The sequence below is a fragment of the Hemitrygon akajei genome, chromosome 32 (genome assembly GCF_048418815.1).
Source record: "Hemitrygon akajei chromosome 32, sHemAka1.3, whole genome shotgun sequence".
NCBI classification, from domain to species: Eukaryota; Metazoa; Chordata; class Chondrichthyes; order Myliobatiformes; family Dasyatidae; genus Hemitrygon; species Hemitrygon akajei.
In genome coordinates, this window is record NC_133155.1 from 8,004,510 (window position 1) to 8,020,989 (window position 16,480).

The 16,480-nt window shown below is 38.2% G+C and overlaps 1 protein-coding gene and 2 pseudogenes across 5 annotated transcripts in view; 2 read left to right on the plus strand and 1 right to left on the minus strand.

Moving 5' to 3' along the window:
• The window catches only part of pabpc4 (poly(A) binding protein, cytoplasmic 4 (inducible form)), a 53,284-nt gene extending 37,381 nt beyond the window's left edge, over positions 1–15,903 (plus strand). For all 5 annotated transcript variants that reach the window (XM_073034693.1, XM_073034694.1, XM_073034698.1 and 2 more), the window contains 7 exons: positions 7,203–7,293; positions 10,184–10,300; positions 10,945–11,087; positions 12,318–12,411; positions 12,765–12,895; positions 13,293–13,401; positions 15,320–15,903. In XM_073034693.1, the coding sequence (XP_072890794.1) occupies positions 7,203–7,293; positions 10,184–10,300; positions 10,945–11,087; positions 12,318–12,411; positions 12,765–12,895; positions 13,293–13,379 (663 nt within the window). In that variant the 3' untranslated portion in view covers positions 13,380–13,401; positions 15,320–15,903. The remainder of the gene's footprint in view (positions 1–7,202; positions 7,294–10,183; positions 10,301–10,944; positions 11,088–12,317; positions 12,412–12,764; positions 12,896–13,292; positions 13,402–15,319) is intronic.
• On the plus strand, positions 449–1,454 carry LOC140719585 (NADH-ubiquinone oxidoreductase chain 5-like; annotated as a pseudogene).
• Positions 1,884–2,439, minus strand: LOC140719586 (NADH-ubiquinone oxidoreductase chain 6-like; annotated as a pseudogene).
• Positions 15,904–16,480: the final 577 nt, after the last annotated feature.

A 16,480-nucleotide genomic window follows, 5' to 3' on the forward strand; every position in this document is an offset into this window, starting at 1 on the left:
ATTTCCCCCACCCATGGTTCAAATCCATGGTTTTCTTGAAGCTTTAGAAAGATAATAGTTATCTATTGGTCTTAGGAACCAAAAACTCTTAGTGCAACTCCAAGCTAAAGCTATGAACTCATTAATCTTCAACACATCATTCTTATTAATCATCCTAATCCTCCTATACCCTTTAATCTCTTCCATAATTCCTACCAAAATACCCCTCAACCACACCTGATCCTCAACCCATGTCAAAACAGCCGTAAAAACCTCTTTCTTTATTAGCTTCATCCCCCTCTTTATCTTACTAGATCAAGGTTTAGAATCCATTACAACCAACTGAAATTGAATTAACTTAGAAACCATTGACATTAACATAAGCTTTAAATTTGATTCTTACTCTCTCATCTTCACCCCCGTGGCCCTCTATGTCATTTGATCCATCCTAGAATTTGCCCTATGATACATGCACTCAGACCCCAACCTCAACAAATTCTTTAAATACCTCCTCCTATTCTTAATTACAACACATATTCTCATCACAGCAAGTAACCTCTTCCAACTATTCATTGGCTGAGAAGGCGTAGGTATTATATTTCGGCTGATGACTGAGCCGGGCTGACACAAACACAGCCGCTCTTCAAGCCGTCATTTACAATCGTATTATGGCCATAGCATGACTTGCCATAAACCTTAACTCATGAGAGATCCAACAACTTTTCTTCCTCTCAAAAAATGCAGATTTAACTCTCCCCCTCCTAGGTCTAGTCCTAGTAGCAGCTGGAAAACCTGCCCAATTTGGCCTACACCGGTGACTCCCAGCCGCCATAGAGGGTCCTACACCAGTCTCTGCCCTACTTCACTCAAGTACCATAGTTGTTGCAGGAGTCTTCCTACTTATTCGCCTCCATCCCCTAATCCAAAACAATCAACTAATCCTATCACTCTGCTTATGTTTAGGAGCACTAACCACGCTCTTCACAGCTACTTGTGCACTAACCCAAAATGACATCAAAAAAATTATCGCTTTCTCTACATCCAGCCAACTAGGTCTTATAATAGCTACCATCGGCCACAACCAACCCCAACTAGCCTTCCTACACACTTGCACACATGCCTTCTTCAAAGTAATATTATTCTTATGTTCAGGCTCTATCATTCACAGCCTCAACGACGAATAAGATATCCGAAAAGTAGGAGGTATACATAAACTCCTTCCCTTTACCTCCTCATCCCTCACAGTCGGCAGCCTAGCCCTTACTGGTATACCCTTTTTATTGGGATTCTTCTCAAAAGATGCCATCATTGAAGCAATAAACACATCATACCTAAACGCCTGAGCCCTAACCTTGACCCTATTATTTACATTCTTTACCGCTATTTATAGCTTACGCCTAGTGTTCTTCTCACTTATAAAACATCCACGGTTCCCACCCCTCTCACTGATCAATGAAAATAACCCCCTACATTAACCCAATCAAACATCTTGCCTATGGAAGCATCCTAACCGGCCTAATCATTACCTCCAACATACCACCCACAAAAACACAAATCATAACAATAACTCCACTCCTAAAACTTTCTGCCCTCTTAGTAACTATCCTAGGCTTTACATTAGCTTTAGAACTAGTCAACCTAACCTCCACCCAACTCAAAATACACCCTAACTTATCCACCCACAACTTCTCTAATATACTAGGCTATTTCCCTCCAATTATTCACCAACTCTTACCAAAACTTAACCTATCCTGAGCCCAGTAACCATCTCAACCCAAATAATTGACCTCTCCTGAAATGAAAAAATTGGCCCAAAAAGCCCAATCATTCAACAAACATCAATAATTAAACTATCGACTTCTCCCCAACAAGGATTCATTAAAACATATATAATTCTATTCCTTTTAACTCTCGCCTTGTCTATAGCACTTACCCTGTTCTACTAAACTGCGCAAAGCCCCCCAAGACACTCCTCGCGTTAACTCCAACACCACAAACAAATTTAAAAGCAACATTCAATCCCCCCAATACTAACATTCCACCTCCCCAAGAATATAACAACGCCACTCCACTAAAATCACCACAAACTATACTTATTTCCATGGACTCTTCACCACCCACTCAACCCCCCCAACTTCAATCAACCACAAAATTTGCTCCCACCCAAAAAAGAATGCCAAAATACCCAACTACATAAACTAAAACAGATCAAACCCCCCAGGACTCAGGATAAGGCTCAGTGGCCAACGCTGCTGTATATGTAGACATAACTATCATCCCAGCTAAATAAACCAAAAACAGAACTAAAGATAAAAAAGAACTCCCAAATCCAACCAACAAGCCACAATCTACCCCAGCAGAAACCACTAACCCTAATGCAGCAAAATAAGAAGGATCTGATGCTACAGCTACTAAACCTAAAATAAAACTTACTATCAAAATCAACATTACATATGTCATTATTCCTACTTAGACTTTAAATAAGACCTTTAATCTGAAAAACTACTGTTGTTACTCAACTACAAGAACTAACTAATGCCCACAAACATCCGCAAAACCCATCCTCTATTCAAAATTATCAACAGCTCCCTAACTGATCTTCCAGCTCCAATCAACATCTCCATTTGATGAAACTTTGGCTCTCTGCTAGGCCTATGTTTAATTATCCAAATTCTCACAGGTCTCTTCCTAGCTATACACTACACCGCAGATATCTCATCAGCATTCTCCTCAGTTGCACACATCTGTCGAGACGTAAACTATGGCTGACTAATCCGCAACATCCACGCTAATGGTGCCTCCATATTCTTCAATTGTGTATACCTCCACATTGCTCGAGGACTCTACTACTGCTCTTACCTTAACAAAGAAACCTGAAACGTTGGAGTAGTCATCCTCCTATTACTTATAGCCACCGCCTTCGTAGGTTATGTCCTCCCCGAGGACAAATATCCTTCTGAGGGGCAACCGTCATCACCAACCTATTATCAGCCCTTCCCTATATTGGAGACATCCTAGTCCAATGAATCTGAGGGGGCTTCTCAGTCGATAACGCAACACTAACCCGATTCTTTACATTTCATTTTCTCTTTTGCTTTGTAATTGTAGCTCTAACTATAATTCACCTTCTCTTCCTTCATGAAGCAGGTTCAAACAACCCAACCGGACTCACTTCCAACATAGACAAAATCCCATTCCACCCCTACTATACATACAAAGATCTCATAGGCTTCTTCATTCTTCTACTCCTACTCACTCTCCTAGCTCTCTTCATGCCCAACCTCTTAGCGACACAGAAAACTTTATTCCAGCCAACCCCCTCGTCACACCACCCCATATTAAACCGGAGTGGTATTTCCTATTTGTCTATGCCATCCTACGCTGTATCCCCAACAAACTAGGAGGTGTCCTTGCTCTCGTCTTTTCAATCCTAATCCTCCTCTTAGTTCCCATTCTCCACACCTCTAAACAGCGAAGCCTTACCTTCCGCCCAATCACACAACTCCTCTTCTGACTTTTAGTAGCAAACACAATTATCTTAACATGAATCGGCGGCCAGCCCGTAGAACAACCATTCATCACCATTGGCCAAATCGCCTCAGTCACCTACTTCTCCTCCTTCCTTGTTCTCTTCCCAATCGCCGGTTGATGAGAGAACAAAATGTTAAACCTCTAAATTATTACCCTAGTAGCCCAGTATTCAAGGCATTGGTCTTGTAAACAGAAGAGCTTAATCCTCATTAATCTATATTCCGCTATTTCATTACCCATTATAGGGAACCTCTTGGATTTACACATCCCCACAGTTTATTGGGACTGCAGCACATCACAAAACACAAGGGTTACATCTCACCAAGTAGAACAGATTTTGTTCGTAATACTAACAATTCATCTTCAACTAATTATTAATCAACATTAACAGATGATCACCTATTTCCATAACTACTTAACGATTAATCCTAACTTAATTTATAATCCGTTATCATTAATACATCCCACCTTTGCAACATCTCTACCGTCCTATTAATATCGTTAGTTATTTAGACCTAGTCTATAACATACCATGTTTTGTAATAGGGCTTTCCCTATTCCAAAACACTCCTTTCCTTTACACCCATCTCTTGGCACTCCAATGTTTTATAACATAATATCCTTAATCAGGCATAATTCTCCAGGCCGCTGAGCATTCGGTTTCGTAACCAGGCTATGGACCTTTCAAACGTGGATATGTGGAATGCTCTGCCCCAGAAGGCAGTGGAGGCCAAGGCTCTGGATGCATTCAAGAGAGAGTTAGATAGAGCTCTTATAGATAGCAGGGTCAAGGGATATGGGGAGAGGGCAGGAACGGGGTACTGATTGTGTACGATCAGCCATGATCACAGTGAATGGCGGTGCTGGCTAGAAGGGCTGAATGGCCTACTCCTGCACCTACTGTCTATTGTCTATTGTCTGTTGTCACACCCACTACCGTCACTGTCAAGAGCCACATACATCTGGATGAACATAGTCCAACAACATTTAACTGTTTTGGATGAAACAAACCATTTTCATTGATACCCAGTGAAAGCATTCACACAATTGACCTTTCATGCAGTTTTTTCCATTGTCAATTGTTAAGATGTTTTAACAACACTTCCCAGCCTATCTGTAAGGATGTTAGGACCAGGTTCATACAAGTTTTCCCCTATGTTGCAAACTATAATGACTTGGAAATATACATTAGCATTCCTTCAAGCCTGGGTCACATTTCCTTACAACATAGAAAAGGCTATTCAGCCCATTCAGTTTGTTGGCGCATAGAACAATCCCAATCCCTCACAATTTTCTCTAGTTTATTCGCTCTGCATTCCCATTATACTCACCCATATCCTACTATTCACTTACACACTAAGAGAAATTTGTAGTACCAGTTAATTCCCCTACTTGCTTTGGGGATGTGTGAGGAAATCAGGACACAAGGAATCTTAACACGTCACAAAGAGAGCATGCAGGCCTCACACACTCAGCACTGAGGTCAGGATTCAACCAGAATTGTTGGCGCTTAGAAGGTAGCAGCTTTCTAGCTGTGCCACCTGCTGCTCTCCGAAGAGCTCCCTACCTACCAGCTCTCAAATATTGAAGATGGCAAGTTGATTTAATAATTATAATACACACAGTATTGCATGTAAATTTATGTAATCTGGATTAAAAGGGGTTAAAATGGCTAGTACTCAACCAATTCAAGAGCGTTGTTCTTAGACAGTTGAACAGAAACCATTCTGACACAAAGCAGGAAAAACATTATTGGTACCTGAGACCTGCAGGCATCCAGTTGTCACAGGTGGGATATCTGGATAAGCAGAAGAAAGGAAAAGAAGAGTTCTTCTTAATTGTTGTTCATTGCTAACATTGAACTTTCTCTTAATACAGTCATTCATTGGAAGGAGTGATGTTTTGCAGAGCTGCTCAGGAACTGACACATAAGGAAGGGTCAGGGGGTAAACTCTAATAGCAATTATTAGTGCTTGGGTAGATCAAGAGAATAATAAACTATCAGCCTTTAAGTGGACAAATACATGCATTCAAATGCTCTGTAGCTACCTCAAACTGAAAGAAAGTAGCTGAACACAGATTGTAGGTAAGGATTAGAAAGTGTAAAAGTCCTGATTCAGGTACCCATTTCGCTGACAAAACAAAGAAGATATAACATCGCAGGGTGGATTCCATGTTAGATTTGTTTGAACTATCACAACAAAACACAAATTGAACTGTAATTGTTTAGTCATGTTACCTGTCTCTGAAGGTAATGTTTGATGATTAATCAGGGTTTTTGTGTAACTAGCCCTGGTATTCCATTAACAGAACAGCTATCTCGAGTTCTTTTGGTGTTCTGCAATCCATACCTGGTAAAACCTCGCACCACATGGATTACAGCTATTCATAAAGATGTTTTACTTTCATCTTCTCAAAGTATATTAAGAACGGACATTTGCTTACCTTGCCAACAGTACTCATATTTCATTTGTGACTTAATAAAATTATTGGAAATTGCTTCAGTAAAACATTTTTATTTTAGTACATGTCTTATTAAAGCTTGATCAGCCATTCCTTGCAGCACTTGCTAAATTGTTTTAGTTGTTATGAATGGTTCATAGCAGGAACAATGCAACAGTGCATCTGCTTATTTTCCATATTTCCCGTATTTCTGAATGATATTGATTGTGGTTTATTGGTCTATGCTGACTCTCAGAGCAACCCAGTTAAATCCATTCCCCTCAGTTCTCCCAACAGCCACCTGCATAACTGGTAATTTACTGTAGCCAACTAACCTAACAGCCAGCATGCCTTTAGCATGTGGAATGAAAGTAAAACACTTGGGGGTGGGGGGAGGAACCCACTCATTCACAGAGAGAATTTGCAGCTATCTCACAACTCCAGTGACCAGTTATGGAGGACAGAATTGGCTTGAGTCGCTGGGCTTGTGAGACAGATGCAGTATGTGTTGCCCTTGAGCATTTAAGTACTTCTTTCCTAACTCCTTTCATCCTCAGCACTCATCTCCACGACTAAGACATTGTCATTCCCCATATTTAAGAGCATAAGAACACTTAAGCATGTTACATGTATTGCAAAGTTAATTTATATTCAGGATACATTTTATATTTTATGCCTTCTGAGAAGGAACATTTTTCATATATTTCTTTTAGCATTCCATCTGTCAAATTACACAAACTTGTCAAACAGTGTGTAAATTGAAACTAAAGGACATAATCTTAAAGTTAGAGAGATGAAAGGTTTGATAAGAACCTGAGGGGCGTCCTGTAGCTGGAACTAACTGCCAGATTGAAGTAGGTACATTAGATGTATTTAAGACTAAGATATTGGAGCATCGAGCCTGCATACTTCAAGAAGTATGTGGACAGGTATATGAATGATAGGAATGTAGAGGGAAATGAGCCAAGTATTGGGAAATGGGATTAGCATGAATATAGATGGACACATGGATGAAAGGATATTATTCTTTTCCCTACCTCTGCAAGATTATTTTAGTAGGTTTATGTTGCAGGTCAGCACATTGATTGAAAGTGTTGCACAGATTCAGTAACTGAGCAATTGTTGGAATAACATGTACAGTAATTAAAAGTAGAAACAATTATAGGATTCAATTTGTTAATAGTTATCTTTGAAAGGAATATGTTGCATTAGAGATTGCAAAGGCTAAAATAATCTTTGTTTTATTCTAGGCACAAAACAGAACTACCTATTATGCACCAAATCAGATGGCTCAGATGAGACCCAGTACTCGTTGGCAACAGCAACAAACCAGGCCCCAAGGTAGGTCTCGTCATTATATGGTTAAATGCCTTAAACTTTAACTTAAAAGGATGCGGTTTATGTAATAAAAGATATTGTTTACAACTCTAAAATTACAAGTACTGATAGGAATGTTTCGAATGAAATATCCCTTCAGCCAAGCGGTATGAAAGAAAAATGGCAGACACTTGAAAAGTTAAATCAGAAAAGTCGAGGAGGATAGTGCTTTTGATGTCGTCTATGTGTATTTCTGCAAGGCTTTTGACTCGTTTCCATCAGGCAGGCTTGTCAAAAAATGTACATGAAGTCTTAAGAGTGGTAAAAGTAGATCCCAAACAGTCTCATTGGCTAGAAGGAAAGGGTTATTTGGTATTTTTGTGACCTAAGAACCTCCTTTGAGCTTCTATAATTGGCTCAACAGGAGGGAAATAGTATAGATGTATATAGATAAGTAGGGTATCTCATTGAGAAGGAGAGGAGAGCTTCAGTCTCTGAAAGACACAGGTGGCTAGTCAGTTGGGTAGAAAGTGGCATTTGGAATTTTATCCAGATGTAAGGTCATGCATTTGGAGAAATGTTACAAGGTAAGTAAATAAGGATTTTGAGAGTGTATACCTTGATGTGTATATCCACATGTTTTTAAAAATATCTTGATAGGTTATTAAGGTAATTTTTAAAAAGACTAATAGGATGTTCTTTCTTATTAATGAGGTAAAGAATGCAGGTCTATGGAATTCATTCTAGAACTACATACACAACATTAGATAATTAGATTAGACAACAGAATTCTGGCCACTATGCAAAAGAGAAGGACCTACTGTACATCTTTCTGAGGGGTAGATTTAAAGTAATTAATAAAATAACTAGAAGGTAAATGAGGAAAGTTGAATATTTTCCATCCATAAAATAGCAGAAGCACATATCGCACATGGAGGAATACCTGAATTTGTATTTGTAAATTCATGACCTGCTAGACTACTGAAAAGTACTGGTAGGTGGGTTTAAGCAAGATTGCTCTTCAGCCAACACAGACACAATGGTTCATGCAGCTTACTTTTGTGTAGCAAACTTTTCTGCAATTCTATTCTACATTTCCAGGGAATATAATTGTGGTTTGTGCAATTATTTTTTGTATTTTAACCCTTAAAGTGTGGGTATCATCCAAACTCTTCTCACAGTGGTGCAGGTGGTTTAAAATCATTTCTTTGTGTAGCTATTAAATAATTTTTACTCTCTTGTGTTCTAACCTTTAGATGTAAAGGCTTGTGTTCTAGCTTTTTAAAACAAAAATATTTCTAGTATCTGTGCATGGTGTTTAATGATTGATGTATGTAGGCACCTGGTCTCCTTACAAGCTACCAGTGTTGCTTGTTTTTTTTTTGATGTTTTGGAATAGGACTGTCAGTGGGGACTAGGAAGATCCCAGGATTGATATTTTTTTATGCCTTAATTCCCTTAATGAGGTCTTGTAGGTTAGCATTTTAGTTTGGAAACAGGAACCATTTACTGACCCAAGTGATCAATGTGCAGAGTTAAGAAAGAATAGATTACTGGTAGCATAACTAGTTAAAAAGGCTGTATTGCTTATTGACACGGTCTGTCTCAAATTGGAGTATTTCAAGTATTTATTCTATGTAGCTTCCCTGAGAGTGATTAAATCTGAGAGGAGATGGAAAGAAATACAATTTCCTTATATTCACAGTTAAATCATTGGCCTACCCCAGTTATTAATAAATGGCATATACAATGAATTGTGCACTTCCCTGACATTTTGTTTTACAATCAGTTGAGTTCCAATTATATACCTTTATTTTGAAGTCATGGAAATTTTCTGAATATAATTCATAATTGCTGGTGTTCAGTAAAATATCCACTTGAATAATGGATTAGGCTGGTTGAATTGTAATCTGGTTTTGGCACAGCAATAGATTGTGAGCAGAATATGAACTTGTGAATATTATCTCTGCAACATGCAAGGTGGAGAGACGTTTTACTTCATTTTTCCAATTTAGTGGAAAACATCTGAGTCCTGACAACAGTCTGTAATATTGTTGCATGTTCACATAGGTTTTTGACTTGCAAACCTGGAGATGTGACTTGTGCACAAGTACAATGGTTAAGTATAAGTCATAAGTATAAATTTATACTGGTACAATTGCCAAGGCTGTAGGCTAATAAATCAATCTGTTAATATCTATTTCTACAGATTCAACATTATAGGCACCCAACAAATTTTAATATCTAATCTGTGAATTTATTAACAAATTAGTTAGCTGGCACCATGAATAGTGTAGGTTACCTGTTGTGTGAAGAGAGATGGCTTACAAAACAGTAATAGAAGAAATGATTGAAATCATGTTTGAAACTAAGCTTGAGTATACTTCTGTATGCAGCAGGGTGAGGCAGATGAGACATGGAGTTGTAAAGAGTAGGGCCGTTAAGGTTGTTGGCTCGGCCATTGTTAATGGAGAAGGCTGAAAGAAGAGATGTACCGGAACTTGAATTTGAAGAACTAGACTGCAAAAGCAGTTTTGGTAGGGAGAGATATAACTTCTTAAAATAGGTAAATGCTTCTAAAGTAAATGGGAATGCATACTTTGATGATGTGTGAAGTGATGGGCAAGATGAATTTTATTTGCGAATGTGAGAGAAGTGTTGATGGTGTCATTAAAGCATAGGAGGAGACTGTTGGACAAGTGAGTGTGGGGAAGGAGAATGAATAACCTCATTTCCTGCCAAAATTACAAGCTTAAAATTTTATTAAAGGACATGAGTAGTTTTCTGTAAATTCTAATTTTCCTCTTTTGTGCATGTTCCAGATGGTGCTGTGCTGAGCTTCAGAAGCACTAAGTGTATATATTCTTGGAATGTTAGTTCGATTGTTTTCATTGTCAGTTCTCTTCTTAAACAGGGTTTCAAGCCATGCCAAATACCCTTCGTCAGGGAGGTCCTAGGCCTTCTCTTCGTCATCTTACCCCAACAGCAAATGCTCAGGGTTCTCGAGGTATTCCTGGTGCACAAAGAATGGGTGAGTTTAAACATTTTTTTAAATGCACTGTAATCCTTGTGCGGCTTCCATTAGCCTAATAGTGCATAAAGTAATTTTACTGTTTACTTTCCAATTACGTGTGGTGAACTACTGATTTAATTACTGAGCTAGAATTTCCAAAATTCCCATGGTGACTCCGTAATTACTTGATAGTGTCAGAGAATTTGGTTCTGATAATTTTCTCTTTCCCTGTTGAAATTTTCATTTGTATATTATTGAGAATAGTATCAGGCACTTTAGCAGTGTACTGTCGAGCAGCCTTCCTAATTTTAGGATAACTATCTCCCAGACATGTAGCTCTGAGGATTTGTTCTGAGAGAAAATTGACAAAGAGAAGTTTCCAAACATTACATGTACTAATCAGCTTGTTTTTGCATCACTGAGTACTTTTTGCTTTCTCCATTTTAAAGAAAACCTTAAATCTTGAAATAACAAGTTTGTTTAATTGAACTTTTTGCAAACCTTTTGCCAATTCTTACTTAGGCTTAGAGTGTAGCTAAGAAAAGCCAAGGAATTATCCATTATGGACGTAGCTTGCCTTTAGGAAGTGGAATGGACAATTCACAATAGAAGCTGATCTTTTGTTCCAAGTTTATGGGTTGTAAATGGTTTTGTGATTTCAGGATTATCTGCAACTCAGAATCTGGCGGCACATCGCCCTGGAATAGCTGGCCCAACACCAAGGGCAGTTCCACCTTACAAGTATGCCTCCACAGTCCGGAACCCACAGCAGTCTGTCGTGCAAGCTCAAATGGGTGTACAGCAGGTACAAGAAGTTCATAATGTATCCATTCAAATATTGACAGTGAATATGATAAGAAATATCGATACGGACAATGAATTAATGCAATAGGAATTTGGCTAATCTAAACTTTTGTACATTAGTCACTGTAATATATTTCACCATTTTAGTTATAGAAAAAGCTAATTATCTTTGTTTTCATTAAAATTCAGTGATTTTTGTCTTAAATATGGAAGAATCTAAATTCAGAATTAGATGTTGGTTTTACCTTATTGAAGGACATATAAGAAACCAGACCCAATACAGTGTTTCAGAATAAATTACTCTTCATTTTAATAATGAGTTTTAGTTGTAATCTGGAAGCTGTTTGATTCCTTGTAGTGTCAGAAAAGTATCTGATAAAGAAAGAGTCCTCCTTGTCTTAGCCAGCTGAATGAGAGTATCCAAGCTTAATCCCACTTTCCTTGTCTTGATGCGTATCTTTGTCAAGTTATGGCACATTCATCGCTCATCCAAGTATCTTTCCAATTTGTTGGTTTCTGTCTTAACCATCCTTTTAGGTAGATGGATCCTTTCATTACCTGTCTGGGCAAAAAGATTTAACTCAACATTCCACTAATCTTTCTGCCAAGTACTTCAATCTATGTTCCATATTTTATTGATCTTTTTGCTAAATGACATTGGTCCTTCCTGCTCACCCTTTGGAGGTCTTTGATCATTTTATATTCAGAAGAAAATAACTCCCACTTAACTAATTATTGAGTATAACTAAAATGTTCCAATTCATAACTATCCTCTATTAGGGGTTACCAGCTTGGGAACCATGGACCCCTCACTTATTGGTGCTGGTCCATGGCATAACATCCCCTGCTCTATATATTAATGCTGTCCCTATAATGTGGTGAACAAAATTGTACATAGCACTGTAGTACAACCCAATTAGTGTTTTATACAATTCTAGCATGACCTCAATACTCTTCATATTATTTAAAACCCAAATATGTCACCTACCTTCAGGGATTTATGAACATGCTCTTCACAATCCCTCTATTCCTCAGTAACAAACTGTGATCTGAACTTCACTTTCTTTTTTGTGCCACTGGACCAGTCTTTTAATACAATCCTGTAACCTACATCTTTCTCCTCGCCATTAACCATTGTCAGTCTTTTGGGGATGACTTGTTGCTGGAAGGTATAGAAGACAGTCACTTTAGTTAACTCGTGACCATAATTTTCCTGCATTTTCTCTTAAAGCCTTCACAGTCAGCAGTGCTCGTGCAAGGACAAGAACCCCTGACTGCCTCCATGCTTGCTGCAGCTCCTCCTCAGGAACAGAAGCAGATGCTAGGTACGTGAATGAAAAAGTACTTGTTAATTCTTTTTTATTTAGAGATCCTGCCTTTTGAGTAGCACCCCCAGCAACCTACTGATTTAACCCCAGCCAAATCACTGGACAATTTACAATGACCAATTAACTTACCAACTGACACAGCTTTGTATTGTGGGAGGAAACCCATGCGTTCCAGGGAAGGTATGTAACTCCGAACTCTGACGCCCCGAGTTACAATGGCAATGAATTTGCAAATATATACTTTTGTTGGAAATTGTAGACATAGAACCAGTTGTGTGTATAGAAAGTAATATTTAACTTCTCACCCACTGTTCCCTCTATCATGAAACCTTTTCCTGTTTTTTTTTCAGGTGAACGCCTTTTTCCTTTGATCCAGAGTATGCATCCTTCCCTAGCTGGAAAAATCACCGGAATGCTTCTTGAGATAGATAATTCTGAGTTGCTACATATGTTGGAGTCTCCAGAATCACTACGGTCAAAGGTATGCTGACTCAACATGTTCATTTAATGCCTATCTCCTCGTCACCCTCTGTGATTTTACCAACAACAGTGCTGTCATCTGCAAATTCTTGAAGGAGTTTGACAAAATATTGTCAATCATGTAGAGCCCTGGCAGCTGGACACGATTATGCTCACGTTAGAAGAGGGTCAAAACATGCCAAAGTTTGCATTCTTGCTTGGGATCAACAGGGTTTGAAAATAATCAACCTGCTAAATACACAACAGTATTAACTAGTTTGACTTCTAATGACTTGACTTCTAATGATTTGTGGCTTCCAGTAGTTCAACAGAAAAAAACTATCAATTTTGATAAATGTGGTGTTGAGACCAATACAGTGCTTATTACATACATTTTTGATTCATGTTGAAATCTGTAGGTTGAAGAGGCTGTGGCTGTGTTGCAAGCTCATCAGGCCAAGAAAGAGGCTGCCCAGAAGGCAGTTGTGGTTGTAGCTACATCCTAAAGCAGGAGAAAGATGCGTAACGGTGAGCATTGATATATTTGGATGATGCAGAATTCACTCACTTCTTTCATAATATTAACTGGGTTCAATTACGGCAGTGTTTGATTATCCAAATTGACCCGGTAAGAAATTGCTGTACGAGTTCAACTGCTGCTATTTGCAATTGGTACTCAAGTTCAATTAATAATATATAAACACAAGCATAATTAAGCTTTTCCTACTAATACTGAGGTAATAGCTTTGTCCATCGTTCATTAGAATAGAATAGTGTAGTGCTTCCCATTCTGTGGTGAAGCCAGCGTACTAGTTAGATGCTGGAGGTTGACAGAATTATTGAGTTTACTTTAAAGGAAGCTGTGATCAGCGAACCCTTTTGGCTATATTTTTATTTTCATTTTCAATGAATATCAGAATAGGGACTAATGGGGGGTGGGCAGGACTAAAAATTGTGTAACTGTGTTATTCATAGTTATACAAACTAGAACAAATAATTGTACTTTGATTATAAGAAATTGGCTTTCATTGCAGTTCCTAGAAAGGCTCATTATTGATCCCTGATTTGACTTCCAGCTTAGGGGAAGGGTTACTGAAAGCTCACCAGAGCTTCCTGAAAAGAACATCATATCTTTTTAATCTGGTTGGATTTACTGTGCAATTTTTAAGCATGTTAATTAAAGGTAGGTTGATGAGATATTTGTGAATTTTCAAGGAACATTTAACAAGGTATGTGTGTTTCATGAACTAATCTTGGATTCAGTAGGGAATTGATTACACTGAGAATCATGCTTATTATCACTGTCATATGTTGTGCAATTTGTTTTGCAATGCAAGATACAAATAGTACTTTACAAAATAAAATAGTGTACAGGTCAGAAACGTGAGGGCTGAAGGGAAGAAATTGTTCTTAAAACATGAAGTATGGGTCTTCAAGGTACTGTAGCACCTCTCTGATGGTAGTAATGCAAAAAATGCTTGTTATGGATGGTGCGGGTCTTTAAGGACAGATACTGCCTTTTGAGGCACCACCTCTTGGAAGATGTCCACAGTCACAGGGAGAGTTGAACCATGATGGAACTTGCTGAGTCTACAAGCCTCTGCAGCCTCTTGCACACCAGGCTGTGATGTAACCAACCACAATGCTCTCAACCATACATCTCTGGAAATTTGCAAGTGTCTTTGGTGACATGCCAAGTCTCCTCAAACTCTTAATGAAGTAGAGCCTCTGGCGTGCCTTCCTAGTGTATGTTCTTGTACTACTAATTTCTTCTGGTAACCAGTGACTGACAAGTTTCTGTATGTTTGCAGTTAAGAGTTACAATAAATGAAACTTGTCATTGTGAGAAAAATGTCCACAGTTTCACAGATGATATCTGTGTTAAGGGTGTTGATGAGATTTTAATAATGTTAAGAAAAATAATGTTTTTAATAGAGTGTTAGGGTGGAGATAGATCTCTACCAAAGGAGGTGTAAGGCACTCCTTCCCTCCACTAGATTTCAGGTCAAGCTTTGGGCAAGGAATAGCACCTCCTTAGCACCCCACCCACAAGTGGGTTATGTGAGGCCACGGGAGCAGGTAGTGGATGGTCATATGAGCAGCTGGTGCATATTACAAGACCTGCTTATGCAACTACTGACGCCAAGCGGGCAAACCTTGAAGAGTATTGGTAATGGCTGGGATCACCCATCTTGTAAATTCACTGTCCAGAAGAAGGCAATGGCAAACCACTTCTTGCCAAGAACAATCATGATCAGAGCAAGACCATGATCACCCACGTCACACGACATGACACATAACGAATGGACAAGAAATAAAGAGAATATGCTTTTGGTTATGATTGAAGTGTAACTCAAGTATACCATTCAGAATTCAAAGTAAATAGTTATAGCACATGAATTTGTAAAAAAAAAAAGATTCAAGTTATTTTATCTTTTCTTTGCAGATTGCCAAGAAACAACAAATCCACAAATTTGGTTCAGATATATTCAAACTGGATGCGTGGATAGTGCTTAGCTTTAAGGGGAAAAAAACACAAAAAACATTGCAAAATTTCAAATAACCAGATTCCAAAAGATTTTAATGTACTTTAAGTATTTAAAAGAAATATATTTTGATAGATCAAACTATAATATTACAAAGCAGAGCAACACTGATTTATAGCTTGCTTTGTTTTAAATATGAATATCTGTGGCCAGGATAGATTTATTCATAAAACCAAATATAGTGGATGCTGAACATGTGAAATAAACCGAAAATGACAGAAATGTTCAAGTCCAGCAGCATCTGCAAAGGGAGAAACAGCATTAGAGTTTTGGGTCGATGACCTGTAATTTGGAATTATTTATATTTTTTCCTTCTTTTCAAAAGACAAAGTGAAAGGTACTAGAAAGAATGGAGCTAGATTTTAACTTTGCAGTTATATTTTATCAGTTGAGGTGTGTGTTCATTTTAAAACTCAAGTTTTGCCCAAATCTGGAAGTGTGTTTCTGATTGGGAAAGAAAAAAATAAAAATGCTTTGTCTAAAACGTGTCAGTTGTCTTGATTTATTTTGGAGTATAGTTTTGGAATTTAATTTATTAAGTTATGAGAGTATATCAAACTTTAATTATGAAGGATTAACTTTATTCGCCACATACATTGAGGAATTTGCTGTGGTGCGTTGGTGTGAAGTGCATGAAAAACAACATTCAACAATTGTAAGAAAGAATTATATGAAAAGAAATCTTAAATTATGTGTGGAATAAAATGTGCATAAATACCAAATATTTATGATGGAAATGTTAAAAAAGTATTTACAGTGCAGTGACTGAGGTAAGAGTTAGAGGGAGGTAGGGGTGACTAGAATGATTGATCAACTGCCTAGGGGAAGAAAATTTTCAGATGGCAAAGTTCTTTTTGTTTTACTAGCCCAAAAGCACTTTGCGGGTGGGTAGTGCCCGCAATGATCGTTCCTGTCTGCTTCTTAGTCCCGGACACACTCCACAATGATGGCCCACTACAGCCAATGGCTTTTCCAGCTGACTGTAGTTTTCCTATATTGTGAGAGGATGCTGCACCAGCCCGAGAGTAATGGGTGTGTAGAATTGCACCAGTATGTTCTGT